The sequence below is a fragment of the Sphaeramia orbicularis genome, chromosome 19, assembly GCF_902148855.1.
Source record: "Sphaeramia orbicularis chromosome 19, fSphaOr1.1, whole genome shotgun sequence".
Taxonomy (NCBI): Eukaryota; Metazoa; Chordata; class Actinopteri; order Kurtiformes; family Apogonidae; genus Sphaeramia; species Sphaeramia orbicularis.
In genome coordinates, this window is record NC_043975.1 from 44,432,555 (window position 1) to 44,446,387 (window position 13,833).

Sequence of the window (13,833 nt, forward strand, 5' to 3'; positions counted from 1 at the left end):
CAACTCAAAACAATAATTTGGAAATCTTGCATAGGTTGATAGAACTTTGTGACGGGACAGTGAACCCATGTGTGAATAATAGTACACAAAGCACAACTGAGGCAATGGATTTATATACATATAAATACTTTATTAACTAAACTAAGACACACAAATAACATAAAGACAAGAGACAAATACAACCAAAGGAGCAGGAGATTATGGACAGGAGAATATGTAAATTAAGTTGGCAGATAGCTATATTCAAGAGATTATAATGTTAGTGAGGTTACGTTGAGGTAAACCTACTTAACTTGGAATAACACCAACTCAGATTAATCAGGAGCAAGTTTTCTTACAAGTTGTTGCGGTGCGGATGCAGCAACTGGCACGGCCTTGACGGCAGATGGATGAAGTCTTCTGACGTAGTTCGAAGCAGGAACAGGCTGTGAAGCGACGTGCTTGCGCTGGAGGCCTGAAGGTCTGGAGTTCTGAAGTTCTGAAGTTCTGCTGGCTGGAGGAGGTTCACAGCTGGCTCTGGCGGCTGGTTCTGGAAAGCTCGCCAGGAGAAGATGGAACAGCTCTGAGAGCCAAGGAGATGGTCAAGACTCCTTGGAGAAAGCTCTTTGTTCTTAGGTGAGAGCAGCCAGGGTGGAAAAAGCTCTTTGGAGAGCTTAGAGGATAGAACAGCTCTCGAGATGGAAAAGACTCCCGAGATGGAAAAGACTTCCCGGAGAAGTTGGTTTCATTCATTTTTATAGTTCTGTCCAAAAACCAGCTTGCCACGCCTTCCTCGTGCATATAGATGAGTTATCGATGCCTTGGGGCGTTGCCTTCTTTGTCTGTTTTCGGCGTGAAAACGCCTCCTCGTGAATATTCAAAAATATCACGTTTCTCTTCCCTCTTGGGAAGACAGAGGGGGAGAGGACTGTGGCTTAGCCTTGTAAGAAAACTTTGCATCCTCAAATAAGATCCTCTTAAACTTTATACATCACCTGTAACCTCACTTAAGCATCAGTAAAATAATAGCATGATTATTCAGACATGCTATAAGCAGTGATACTCTTACTTTCACATAATTTACCGTGAACATGATCAGGACACACATATGTGAAACCACAGGTCAGGCAAATGGCTTAAGTATTACATGCATACAAGAGTTAACGTGCTGAGTTAATCAACATTAACACATAATGTAATACATTATTAACATGGCACATAGAGTGATTTTATCATTCAGTCCTTTGTTCGTTTCTGGGTTCATCTTCACCTCTGGATAAGCAAGAATAATGGGACACAGATGTTGAGAGGCAAAAGGTCAGCTTAGTGTCAAAACCGAGTCCATTAGGCTCATTCTTTAAGATCATCTGTCTGCGTAAATGTCATTTGCAAAGGATGTCCCAGTACTGACCTGGTGACGGACCAATCAGCATGGTTGTTCAGGAATTTGGTTTGACACGGAGAGGAAGATAATATAATTTATACTTCTGTTTTTGAGTCTTGTTCACTCACTCCACCGTCATCCGGCTACAATGCATTAATACATTTATGCATTTTTACAATCAAGGCTTGTGGTTCAACATACGACAATAATTGTTCCTTCAATAGTCATAAAATATACATGTATGGTTTTACGAAAGTGTCAAAAAGTGCTGAATGTCCAAATGTTCATAATGCAGATCTGGTGGATTTGGAGTTTCAGACAGAAAACAGAAAAAGAAAGAACTGAGAACTGAGGTGTGGAACATGTGTCAGATTAAGTCTATCATGCACTGTTCGTTCTGTTAACTCTGAAAATGGAACATATATTTTTGAATTTAACCAAATGACAACACCTTTGAGAGCTTTTCACACCAACATCAGCTTCACAAAACACTCAGAGGCTTAGACGGTGATGATAGATACTGTCTGCAACATGGATATGGGTTTACAAAAATGAAAAACAAAAAACAAAACAAAAAAGCCTTATGTCCCAACGCTGAAGAAGGTAGATCTGGTATATTTACTGTTATAGAAAAAAATAAAAACAAAATTATAAAATACAGTTCAGTGCAACAAAGTCCAAAAACTGTATCAAATGTATAATTGTTGTGTCTTTTTTTGGCCACTTGGTAGCAGCAAAAGCAAAGATGTATGTATGTATGTATGTATGTATGTATGTATGTATTTATTTATTTTTATTATTTTAAATTATACATTTACACAAACATGTACAGACACATTACAAAAAAAATAAAAAAAAATTATACAACAAACCTACAGACCTATTAAACACAAAAAAGAAAAAAACAAAAACAACAAAAAACAACAAAACAAAAGCAAAAGCAAACTTTCTCAACAAATTACACACATGCAAAATAAAGCAGTACGGATCATTCATAGGCAGGTTCCACAGATCACACACAGTATTTATTATTTTTATTGTCAAAGGCACTAAAACTGACAGACATGACAGATACGAACAACACAAACCATATTTAAAACCAAAAATAATCTACTACCAGGAAACAGTCACAGATTATTCAGTGAACGGGAAAGGAGTTAAGATTTAAGATGTAGATTTAATTTCCGAAGTCTGAGGGTGTGAACTATTAGAAGAAGGTTTAGTCTATGTGTGTGTGTGTGTGTGTGTGTGTGTGTGTGTGTGTGTGTGGTGTTAAATTATGGGATGGATGGAGGGTGGAGCACAAGGAATGTTCAGACATAAACCAGTTCAAAAACACTTAACAAATGCAGGGATGAGGGTTTGTAAATGTCACCATATGTTCACTGTTGTTCATGTATTACACTGTAAAAAAATAAGGGTTTTTTTTTTTTTTTACAGTGCATTTCTTTCTTTTAGTTAATTATTATTTATTTATATTTTGCAGCACAATTTAAGAAATGCAAAGTTGCACTTCCTCCCACTCCTTTTTGGGCATGTAAATGAAACTATTGTGTTGGGTTTTTCTTTCTAAGACTATCTTGATTGTTGATTTTTTTTAAATTTCTTTATTATTATTACCCCTCACCCCCACCCCAACAAGGGGAGGAGAGGGCTATTGTTTTTAGTGCAGTTTGTTTGTTTGTTAACACTTCAGCAGTAAAACCATTGGTTGAATTCAGACCAAATTGGGTTTATAGATTGGCAGTGACTCAAAATAGATATGATTACATTTTGGGAAAATCTTTTTTTTTTTTTTTTTTTCCATTTCCTTATGATGGGTGAAATTTCAAATGTCTATAAAAGCATCCATTTTGTTTTAATTTACTTCAGACTTGGCACAAATATAGAGATGATTGTCCTACACTGTACAAAAACCACCCCTAAAAAAACTGTATTATTCTGGCAGCAGGGGTGCCGAAAAAATATTGTAAAATAACAGAAAATAATTTAATTAATAATTAATAATAATTTAATTTAATTTGAAAAGTTAGTGAATTTTAACAATATACTGCCTCAACTTATTATTTATACATGTACATTTACACACAATGTTACACAAACATTTAATAACACACAATGTTACAGAAAAGAAAAGAAAAGAAAAGAAAAGAAAAAAGAAATCTATAAACAACCTATAAACCCAATTTGGTATGAATTCAACCAATAGTTTTGCTGCTAAAATGTAAACAAACAAACAAACTGAACCAAGAACAACAGCCCTTGCCTCCCCTTCGGGGGGCGGGGTCATAAATAATTAAACTTACTGTAGGTTAAAATGTTGAGCTCTGGGGGTGAAGGTGAGAGTCTGTGACCTGGAAATAATATCAAGTAAATAAAAACAGACAAAAGTCATGAAAACATACTGTGCATTTATTTATTCAACTTCATGAACATTATCACAACCTAAGGGGGTAGAATAAACTACAACACATGTGAGGGGCGGGGCTTGTTGGGCCTGGCACCACCTGTTATTTCTGTTTTACTTGTTCACATATATGTTCAATTTCATTACATGTTCAGAATAAATCATTCAAATCCAATGCAGTGTTTGTTTTAAAGGCCCTGTATGTTCAGTTTAACCCTTTCATGCACAGTGGTTACAACAGTGGACAGTTATTCTACAGCTGTTCTCTGTATATTCATGGATTTTATTGTTTTATTTGCGTATCAGCTGACACAGTGGACACTCATGCATCATCTCATACACTGACATTCATACCATTACTGTAAGTTTCCTGTTCTTGATAAACATGAGCTGCACTAACATACTTATTCATTTATTTATTTATTTTGGGAAGCAGGTGCAAATCAATGTATGTCGTCACTGTAGACAGAAATTTAAACATGTACATATACATGTGCCAAGACATTAATTAGGATATAATTCACAAAAATAAATAATAATAGATATACGTCTAACCACATGCACACACGTATACACATACATAAGTGCATCATTACAACTGACAGTCATACCTAAAACAATAAAACATAGAAGAAAAATAAAATAAAACACCTGCATATTTTATAGCCCCTTAACCTAAACCAACTCCATCCCACTGATCTTTTTCTAAATTTCATGACATGATAACTGTTATTAGACTGTAATTAGCAGGGATTTTTTAAAACAAAAAGTAGTTGGGTTTCTATCTAAGTAATAACTAATATTAGAGTATGTTAAAATGTGAGAAAACATCAGATTAGTGGCATTAAAAATGTTTTTATTTCATAGTTTTCACACAGCATGTCAGTAAATGCATGTTTCTCACTTGAAAAAATCTAAATCTGACCAAGCGTATTTTTCTTATTTCTAGTCCAAATATCTCATCCCATTTAAAATCAGACAGAATCACCTACAGAGGAACTTTCCAGTGAGATATAAGAACTGATTTATAGACAATAGATCTGGAAAATCTGATTTCAAGAAATCTGACCAAGATCATTTTCAGCTGTTTGATTGGCAGATTTTTTGCTTGAATTTAGCAAAAAAAATATCTTGAAATAAGGGTCTCATAATTCATGCATGAAAGGGTTAATTAAAGTCAACACAGCTGTGATAGAACACAAACACATGGTCTGAGTTCAACTGATTCATCATGTGATTACTGTCATCAGGATACAAAAGGACGACTCGCCTCAGAATCCGTACATGTACGTTTCCAATAACGGCATCATCACATCTGAGGAGGACGTGAAGGTGGTCAGCACCTGCCAGATGGACATCTACAAGTTCCCCTTCGACACACAGAGGTGCAACATTTCCATTGGATCTGCCATACACTGTGGTGAGTGTGGACAGAGGAGGACAGGGATGGTACAGTCCGTTTAGTCCAGATGGTACAGTCCGTTTAGTTCAGATGGTACAGTCCGTTTAGTCCAGATGGTACAGTCCGTTTAGTTCAGATGGTACAGTCCGTTTAGTCCAGATGGTACAGTCTGTTTAGTTCAGATGGTACAGTCCGTTTAGTCCAGATGGTACAGTCCGTTTAGTTCAGATGGTACAGTCCGTTTAGTTCAGATGGTACAGTCCGTTTAGTCCAGATGGTACAGTCTGTTTAGTTCAGATGGTACAGTCCGTTTAGTCCAGATGGTACAGTCTGTTTAGTTCAGATGGTACAGTCCATTTAGTTCAGATGGTACAGTCCGTTTAGTCCAGATGGTACAGTCCGTTTAGTTCAGATGGTACAGTCCGTTTAGTCCAGATGGTACAGTCCGTTTAGTTCAGATGGTACAGTCCGTTTAGTCCAGATGGTACAGTCTGTTTAGTTCAGATGGTACAGTCCGTTTAGTCCAGATGGTACAGTCTGTTTAGTCCAGATGGTACAGTCCGTTTCGTTCAGATGGTACAGTCCGTTTAGTTCAGATGGTACAGTCCGTTTAGTCCAGATGGTACAGTCTGTTTAGTTCAGATGGTACAGTCTGTTTAGTCCAGATGGTACAGTCTGTTTAGTTCAGATGGTACAGTCTGTTTAGTTCAGATGGTACAGTCCGTTTAGTTCAGATGGTACAGTCCGTTTAGTCCAGATGGTACAGTCCGTTTCGTTCAGATGGTACAGTTTAAATAGAAAAAATTGTGAATTTTTACAATATTTTGTCTCAACATATTATTTATACATGTATATTTACACACAATGTTACATAAATATTAAATAACAGGCAGAATATTGTTAAAATTACACATTTCAGGTTGTTCATTTTTATTTATGTATTTATTTGCATTTTATTGTGAAAGGATAGTTTGAAAATGTGAATATTTTCCTAGTCTAATGTTATTTTTTTCATTCATAATTTTTTCACATATAACAGGGATGGTACAGTCTGTTTAGTTCAGGTTCCACATTTAACCCAATCCAGTAGGCGGGGCCAGTAAAATAATGACATAATAACCAATAAATAATGGCAACTCCAAGTTTTACTCTTTGTACAACCCCCCCACCCCCCATTAAATTATGAAAATATTTACATTTTACAAAATAGATGTGAATATCCTGAAAAAAATTAAATTTCATTAGAAAAATGTGTGAATTTTAACAATATTCTGCCTCATCTTATTATTTATACATGTGCATTTACACACAATGTTACACAAATATTTAATAACATACAATGTTACACAATCAATCAATCAATCAATCAAATTTTATGTATAAAACGTCAAATCATAACAAAAGTTTCATGACACTTTATATATCGAGTTGGTCAAAACCAGACTCTAAGCCTACACAAACATTTAATAACAGGCAGAATATTGTTAAAAAGACACATTTCAGGTTGTTCATATTTGTTGTATTTATTTGCATGTTATTGTGAAAGGATAGTTTGTAAATGCAAATATTTTCCTTGTGTAATGTTATTTTTTTCACTTACATTTTTTTCCACATAATTTTTCAAGCAAATAGTTCCAATCCTTCCATTGGATGATTACTGCAGTGATGAATGTGTTTATATTCCAACCTGTTCTTTAACCCTTTAACTCAGTTCTGTCAAACTCATGTTAGTTCAACACATTTGGACTGGATTATAGAGATTTACCTGGAAATACATATATATGGAGTCAGTACATATGTAAATACTTATATATAGTACACACACACACTACTGGTCAAAAGTTTTAGAATACCCCATTTTTTCTAGTTTCGTATTGAAATTCAAGCAGTTCAAGTCCAGTGAACAGCTAGAAATGGTACAAAGGTAAGCAGTGAACTGCCAGAGGTAAAAAAACAAAAAAAAGGTAAGGTTAAACAAAACTGAAAAATAATGTACATTTCAGAATTATACAAAAAGGCAAACAAGAAATGGGTTAACAGCTTAAAGCAGTTCTGCAGCAGTGGAGGTTGATCAAGCCTCAAAAGTTGGTGCTATCAGTTCCTCCAGGTGTCCCAACGTTTGTGAATTCCTTCCAACCCCCTGTGTCTGCAGAAAAGTAGTGTTGGAATACACTTTGGTACCATACCATTGTGAGCATTATTTGAACAGTATTGTAGTGCACACAGTCGTGTGTTACTATAAAAATGGAAAAGAGGAAAAGGCAATTAACCATAGAAGAGAGACAGACCATCAGAACACTGAAAAATGTAGGTCTGTCCTACAGAGAAATGTCCAAGAAAGTCCAGGTGTCAGTAAGTCCAGTTTCCTTCACCATCCAAAGACACTCAAACTGGGGGAAACGCTGACAGGAAGAGGTCTGGCAGAGCCAAAGACACAACAGAATCAGAAGACAAGTTTCTGACAGTCAACAGCTGGAGTGAGAGGAGACTGACAGGACAACAGCTGAAAGCACAGTGAAGATAGTGGAGGAGTAAGCAAGTCTATGTTTACACTGAACAGAAGACTTCCAGTTGCAGGTTTGATCAGTCCATAACACCTTCTTCCAGTCTTCAGTAGTCCACTGGCGCTGTTTCATGGCCCAGGCAAACCTCTTTTTCTTATTCTGAAGTCTCACCAATTACTTGTTGCAACTCGACCCATCAAACCTGCAACTGGAAGTCTTCTCTTCTCTTTGACCGGTAGAGTGTGTGTGTGTGTCTATCTATCTATCTATCTATCTATCTATCTATCTATCTATCTATCTATCTATCTATCTATCTATCTATCTATCTATCTATCTATCTATCTATCTATCTATCTATCTATCTATACACACACACACACATATAAATATATATATATACTCCTTAAAATCAGAATTTTAGGATTCTATAATCCTCAGATGATATTTTTTTATTTTAATAAAACTTGATAAGTATCATTTTCTTACTGCACTGGTAATGTTACTTGAAATAAGACATTTTAATCCAATAATGTTTATTTTCTTATTTTTGTACAGGTCTTTTTTTGCAGTGCACCCTCTACTTTCTTAATCATCCTCTGCTTTCACACAAATGTTTGTATTCTTAAAGTACAGAATACTTCCATACATACATTCACTGACTTTATCATTATTATATCACTGATCAGGGTTAATGTACTTTGCACCAAAGGCCTTAATTTCTTGTATTCATGGAGTTTTTTTCTGTCACTTTAGTGGAAGAAGTTCGACTCCTGCCTTCGTCCAATTCATCTCGGGCCACACAGTTTTCCAGAGAAGTGATGAAGACGCAGGGCGAGTGGGAGTTTCTTCATCTGTCTGTCGGCAACTACAACTTCAGCTTTGATGGAAAACAGTGGGAGCAGCTCATATACACTGTACGCAGAAGACAGAGGGACAAACATGAGGACAGGAGGAACAAACATGAGGACAGAACATGAGGACAGGAGGAACAAACATGAGGACAGAACATGAGGACAGGAGGAACAAACATGAGGACAGAACACGAGGACAGGAGGGACAAACATGAGGACAGGAGGAACAAACATGAGGACAGAACATGAGGACAGGAGGAACAAACATGAGGACAGAACATGAGGACAGGAGGAACAAACATGAGGACAGAACACGAGGACAGGAGGAACAAACATGAGGACAGAACATGAAGACAGGAGGAACAAACATGAGGACAGAACATGAGGACAGGAGGAACAAACATGAGGACAGAACATAAGGACAGGAGGAACAAACATGAGGACAGAACATGAGGACAGGAGGAACAAACATGAGGACAGAACATGAGGACAGGAGGAACAAACATGAGGACAGAACACGAGGACAGGAGGGACAAACATGAGGACAGGAGGAACAAACATGAGGACAGAACATGAGGACAGGAGGACAGAACATGAGGACAGAACACGAGGACAGGAGGGACAAACATGAGGACAAACATGAGGACAGAACATGAGGACAGGAGGGACAAACATGAGGACAGAACATGAGGACAGGAGGGACAAACATGAGGACAAACATGAGGACAGGAGGTACAAACATGAGGACAAACATGAGGACAGGAGGGACAAACATGAGGACAGGAGGAACAAACATGAGGACAGAACATGAGGACAGGAGGAACAAACATGAGGACAGAACATGAGGACAGGAGGGACAAACATGAGGACAGAACATGAGGACAGGAGGGACAAACATGAGGACAGAACATGAGGACAGGAGGGACAAACATGAGGACAAACATGAGGACAGGAGGGACAAACATGAGGACAGGAGGAACAAACATGAGGACAGAACATGAGGACAGGAGGGACAAACATGAGGACAGGAGGAACAAACATGAGGACAGAACATGAGGACAGGAGGAACAAACATGAGGACAGAACATGAGGACAGGAGGGACAAACATGAGGACAGGAGGAACAAACATGAGGACAGAACATGAGGACAGGAGGAACAAACATGAGGACAGAACACAAGGACAGGAGGGACAAACATGAGGACAGAACACGAGGACAGGAGGGACAAACATGAGGACAGGAGGAACAAACATGAGGACAGAACATGAGGACAGGAGGGACAAACATGAGGACAGAACACGAGGGACAAACATGAGGACAAACATGAGGACAGAACATGAGGACAGGAGGGACAAACATGAGGACAGGAGGAACAAACATGAGGACAGAACATGAGGACAGGAGGGACAAACATGAGGACAGAACACAAGGACAGGAGGGACAAACATGAGGACAGAACACGAGGACAGGAGGGACAAACATGAGGACAGAACATGAGGACAGGAGGAACAAACATGAGGACAGAACACGAGGACAGGAGGGACAAACATGAGGACAGAACATGAGGACAGGAGGAACAAACATGAGGACAGAACATGAGGACAGGAGGAACAAACATGAGGACAGAACATGAGGACAGGAGGAACAAACATGAGGACAGAACATGAGGACAGGAGGAACAAACATGAGGACAGAACACAAGGACAGGAGGGACAAACATGAGGACAGGAGGAACAAACATGAGGACAGAACATGAGGACAGGAGGAACAAACATGAGGACAGAACATGAGGACAGGAGGAACAAACATGAGGACAGAACACGAGGACAGGAGGGACAAACATGAGGACAGGAGGAACAAACATGAGGACAGAACATGAGGACAGGAGGACAGAACATGAGGACAGAACACGAGGACAGGAGGGACAAACATGAGGACAAACATGAGGACAGAACATGAGGACAGGAGGGACAAACATGAGGACAGGAGGGACAAACGTGAGGACAGAACATGAGGACAGGAGGGACAAACATGAGGACAAACATGAGGACAGGAGGTACAAACATGAGGACAAACATGAGGACAGGAGGGACAAACATGAGGACAGAACATGAGGACAGGAGGAACAAACATGAGGACAGAACATGAGGACAGGAGGGACAAACATGAGGACAAACATGAGGACAGGAGGGACAAACATGAGGACAAACATGAGGACAGGACGGACAAACATGAGGACAGGAGGAACAAACATGAGGACAGAACATGAGGACAGGAGGGACAAACATGAGGACAGGAGGAACAAACATGAGGACAGAACATGAGGACAGGAGGAACAAACATGAGGACAGAACATGAGGACAGGAGGGACAAACATGAGGACAGAACACGAGGACAGGAGGGACAAACATGAGGACAGGAGGAACAAACATGAGGACAGAACATGAGGACAGGAGGAACAAACATGAGGACAGAACATGAGGACAGGAGGAACAAACATGAGGACAGAACATGAGGACAGGAGGAACAAACATGAGGACAGAACACAAGGACAGGAGGGACAAACATGAGGACAGGAGGAACAAACATGAGGACAGAACATGAGGACAGGAGGAACAAACATGAGGACAGAACATGAGGACAGGAGGAACAAACATGAGGACAGAACACGAGGACAGGAGGGACAAACATGAGGACAGGAGGAACAAACATGAGGACAGAACATGAGGACAGGAGGACAGAACATGAGGACAGAACACGAGGACAGGAGGGACAAACATGAGGACAAACATGAGGACAGAACATGAGGACAGGAGGGACAAACATGAGGACAGGAGGGACAAACGTGAGGACAGAACATGAGGACAGGAGGGACAAACATGAGGACAAACATGAGGACAGGAGGTACAAACATGAGGACAAACATGAGGACAGGAGGGACAAACATGAGGACAGAACATGAGGACAGGAGGAACAAACATGAGGACAGAACATGAGGACAGGAGGGACAAACATGAGGACAGAACATGAGGACAGGAGGGACAAACATGAGGACAAACATGAGGACAGGACGGACAAACATGAGGACAGGAGGAACAAACATGAGGACAGAACATGAGGACAGGAGGGACAAACATGAGGACAGGAGGAACAAACATGAGGACAGAACATGAGGACAGGAGGAACAAACATGAGGACAGAACATGAGGACAGGAGGGACAAACATGAGGACAGAACACGAGGACAGGAGGGACAAACATGAGGACAGGAGGAACAAACATGAGGACAGAACATGAGGACAGGAGGAACAAACATGAGGACAGAACATGAGGACAGGAGGGACAAACATGAGGACAGGAGGAACAAACATGAGGACAGAACATGAGGACAGGAGGAACAAACATGAGGACAGAACACAAGGACAGGAGGGACAAACATGAGGACAGAACACGAGGACAGGAGGGACAAACATGAGGACAGGAGGAACAAACATGAGGACAGAACATGAGGACAGGAGGGACAAACATGAGGACAGAACACGAGGACAGGAGGGACAAACATGAGGACAAACATGAGGACAGAACATGAGGACAGGAGGGACAAACATGAGGACAGGAGGAACAAACATGAGGACAGAACATGAGGACAGGAGGGACAAACATGTGGACAGAACACAAGGACAGGAGGGACAAACATGAGGACAGAACACGAGGACAGGCGGGACAAACATGAGGACAGGAGGAACAAACATGAGGACAGAACATGAGGACAGGAGGAAGAAACATGAGGACAGAACACGAGGACAGGAGGGACAAACATGAGGACAAACATGAGGACAGAACATGAGGACAGGGGGGACAAACATGAGGACAGGAGGAACAAACATGAGGACAGAACATGAGGACAGGAGGGACAAACATGAGGACAGAACATGAGGACAGGAGGGACAAACATGAGGACAAACATGAGGACAGGAGGGACAAACATGAGGACAGAACATGAGGACAGGAGGAACAAACATGAGGACAGAACATGAGGACAGGAGGGACAAACATGAGGACAGAACATGAGGACAGGAGGGACAAACATGAGGACAGAACATGAGGACAGGAGGGACAAACATGAGGACAAACATGAGGACAGGAGGAACAAACATGAGGACAGGAGGAACAAACATGAGGACAGAACATGAGGACAGGAGGAACAAACATGAGGACAGAACATGAGGACAGGAGGGACAAACATGAGGACAGAACACGAGGACAGGAGGGACAAACATGAGGACAAACATGAGGACAGGAGGAACAAACATGAGGACAGAACATGAGGACAGGAGGAACAAACATGAGGACAGAACATGAGGACAGGAGGGACAAACATGAGGACAGAACACGAGGACAGGAGGGACAAACATGAGGACAGGAGGAACAAACATGAGGACAGGACATGAGGACAGGAGGGACAAACATGAGGACAGAATATGAGGACAGGAGGGACAAACATGAGGACAGAGCATGAGGACAAACATGAGGACAGAATATGAACAGAATCTGACAGAATCTGGAAGAACTTTGGGTCTAATTGAAAAATAAATATTTACTGAGATAAAAGAGAAACTATTTTTCAGATAAAACACATTTTTGTATAATTTTACATTATATTTAATACATAAATCCACATGTAACATGGTCAAAAGGACATGAAAATTACACACGACTATTTTATTGAATATCTCTTTATTCTCTCACGGTTGCATTTTGGGAATTGAAGTAAATATTCAAGGCAGAGTGTTTGACAAAAATGACCGCTGTTGTAAACTGGTGATTTATTAGTGTTTAAATGTTCCAGTTCTGTATGAAACACCAGTAGACATGTTGGGTTCCACCCCAAACCTGGAATGACACTCAGATTGATTAAAAAACCCTCGTGTGGATTAGAAAAACCACTAGGATCCACACACTGAACACAGTGTCTGTATTTAGAGTCTATACAAGAGCATTTACACACGTTTACACATCTAATGCACCGACACCTAGGGAGATTTAATGTCCATATATGGGTCCTATTTTTGGACCCAATATTTGATTATAAATTTATTAAGTATGGGATGGATCAGATTGTTTGTGCATTTCTCTGTGGTCATCATTAGGTCCCTCCTGGAGGTAAATATGTCTACATGTCTACATTACCTTTTATTATTTCTAAAAAGATGAAAAAGTGACAGATACTAAAATAAGCCCAGTTTCATAGAAGGACCCAAACAGTTCCTCCTAATCTGTACACACTGGACCTTTAAAAAGAAGATG

General features: G+C 40.0%; 1 protein-coding gene across 1 annotated transcript in view; it reads left to right on the plus strand.

The window, feature by feature from the left end:
• LOC115410351 (5-hydroxytryptamine receptor 3A-like) overlaps window positions 1-13,833 on the plus strand; it is a 52,284-nt gene that overhangs the window by 23,939 nt on the left and 14,512 nt on the right. The window contains exons 5-6 of the mRNA XM_030121965.1: window positions 5,021-5,190; window positions 8,430-8,590. Coding sequence (XP_029977825.1) covers window positions 5,021-5,190; window positions 8,430-8,590 — 331 coding nt within the window. The remainder of the gene's footprint in view (window positions 1-5,020; window positions 5,191-8,429; window positions 8,591-13,833) is intronic.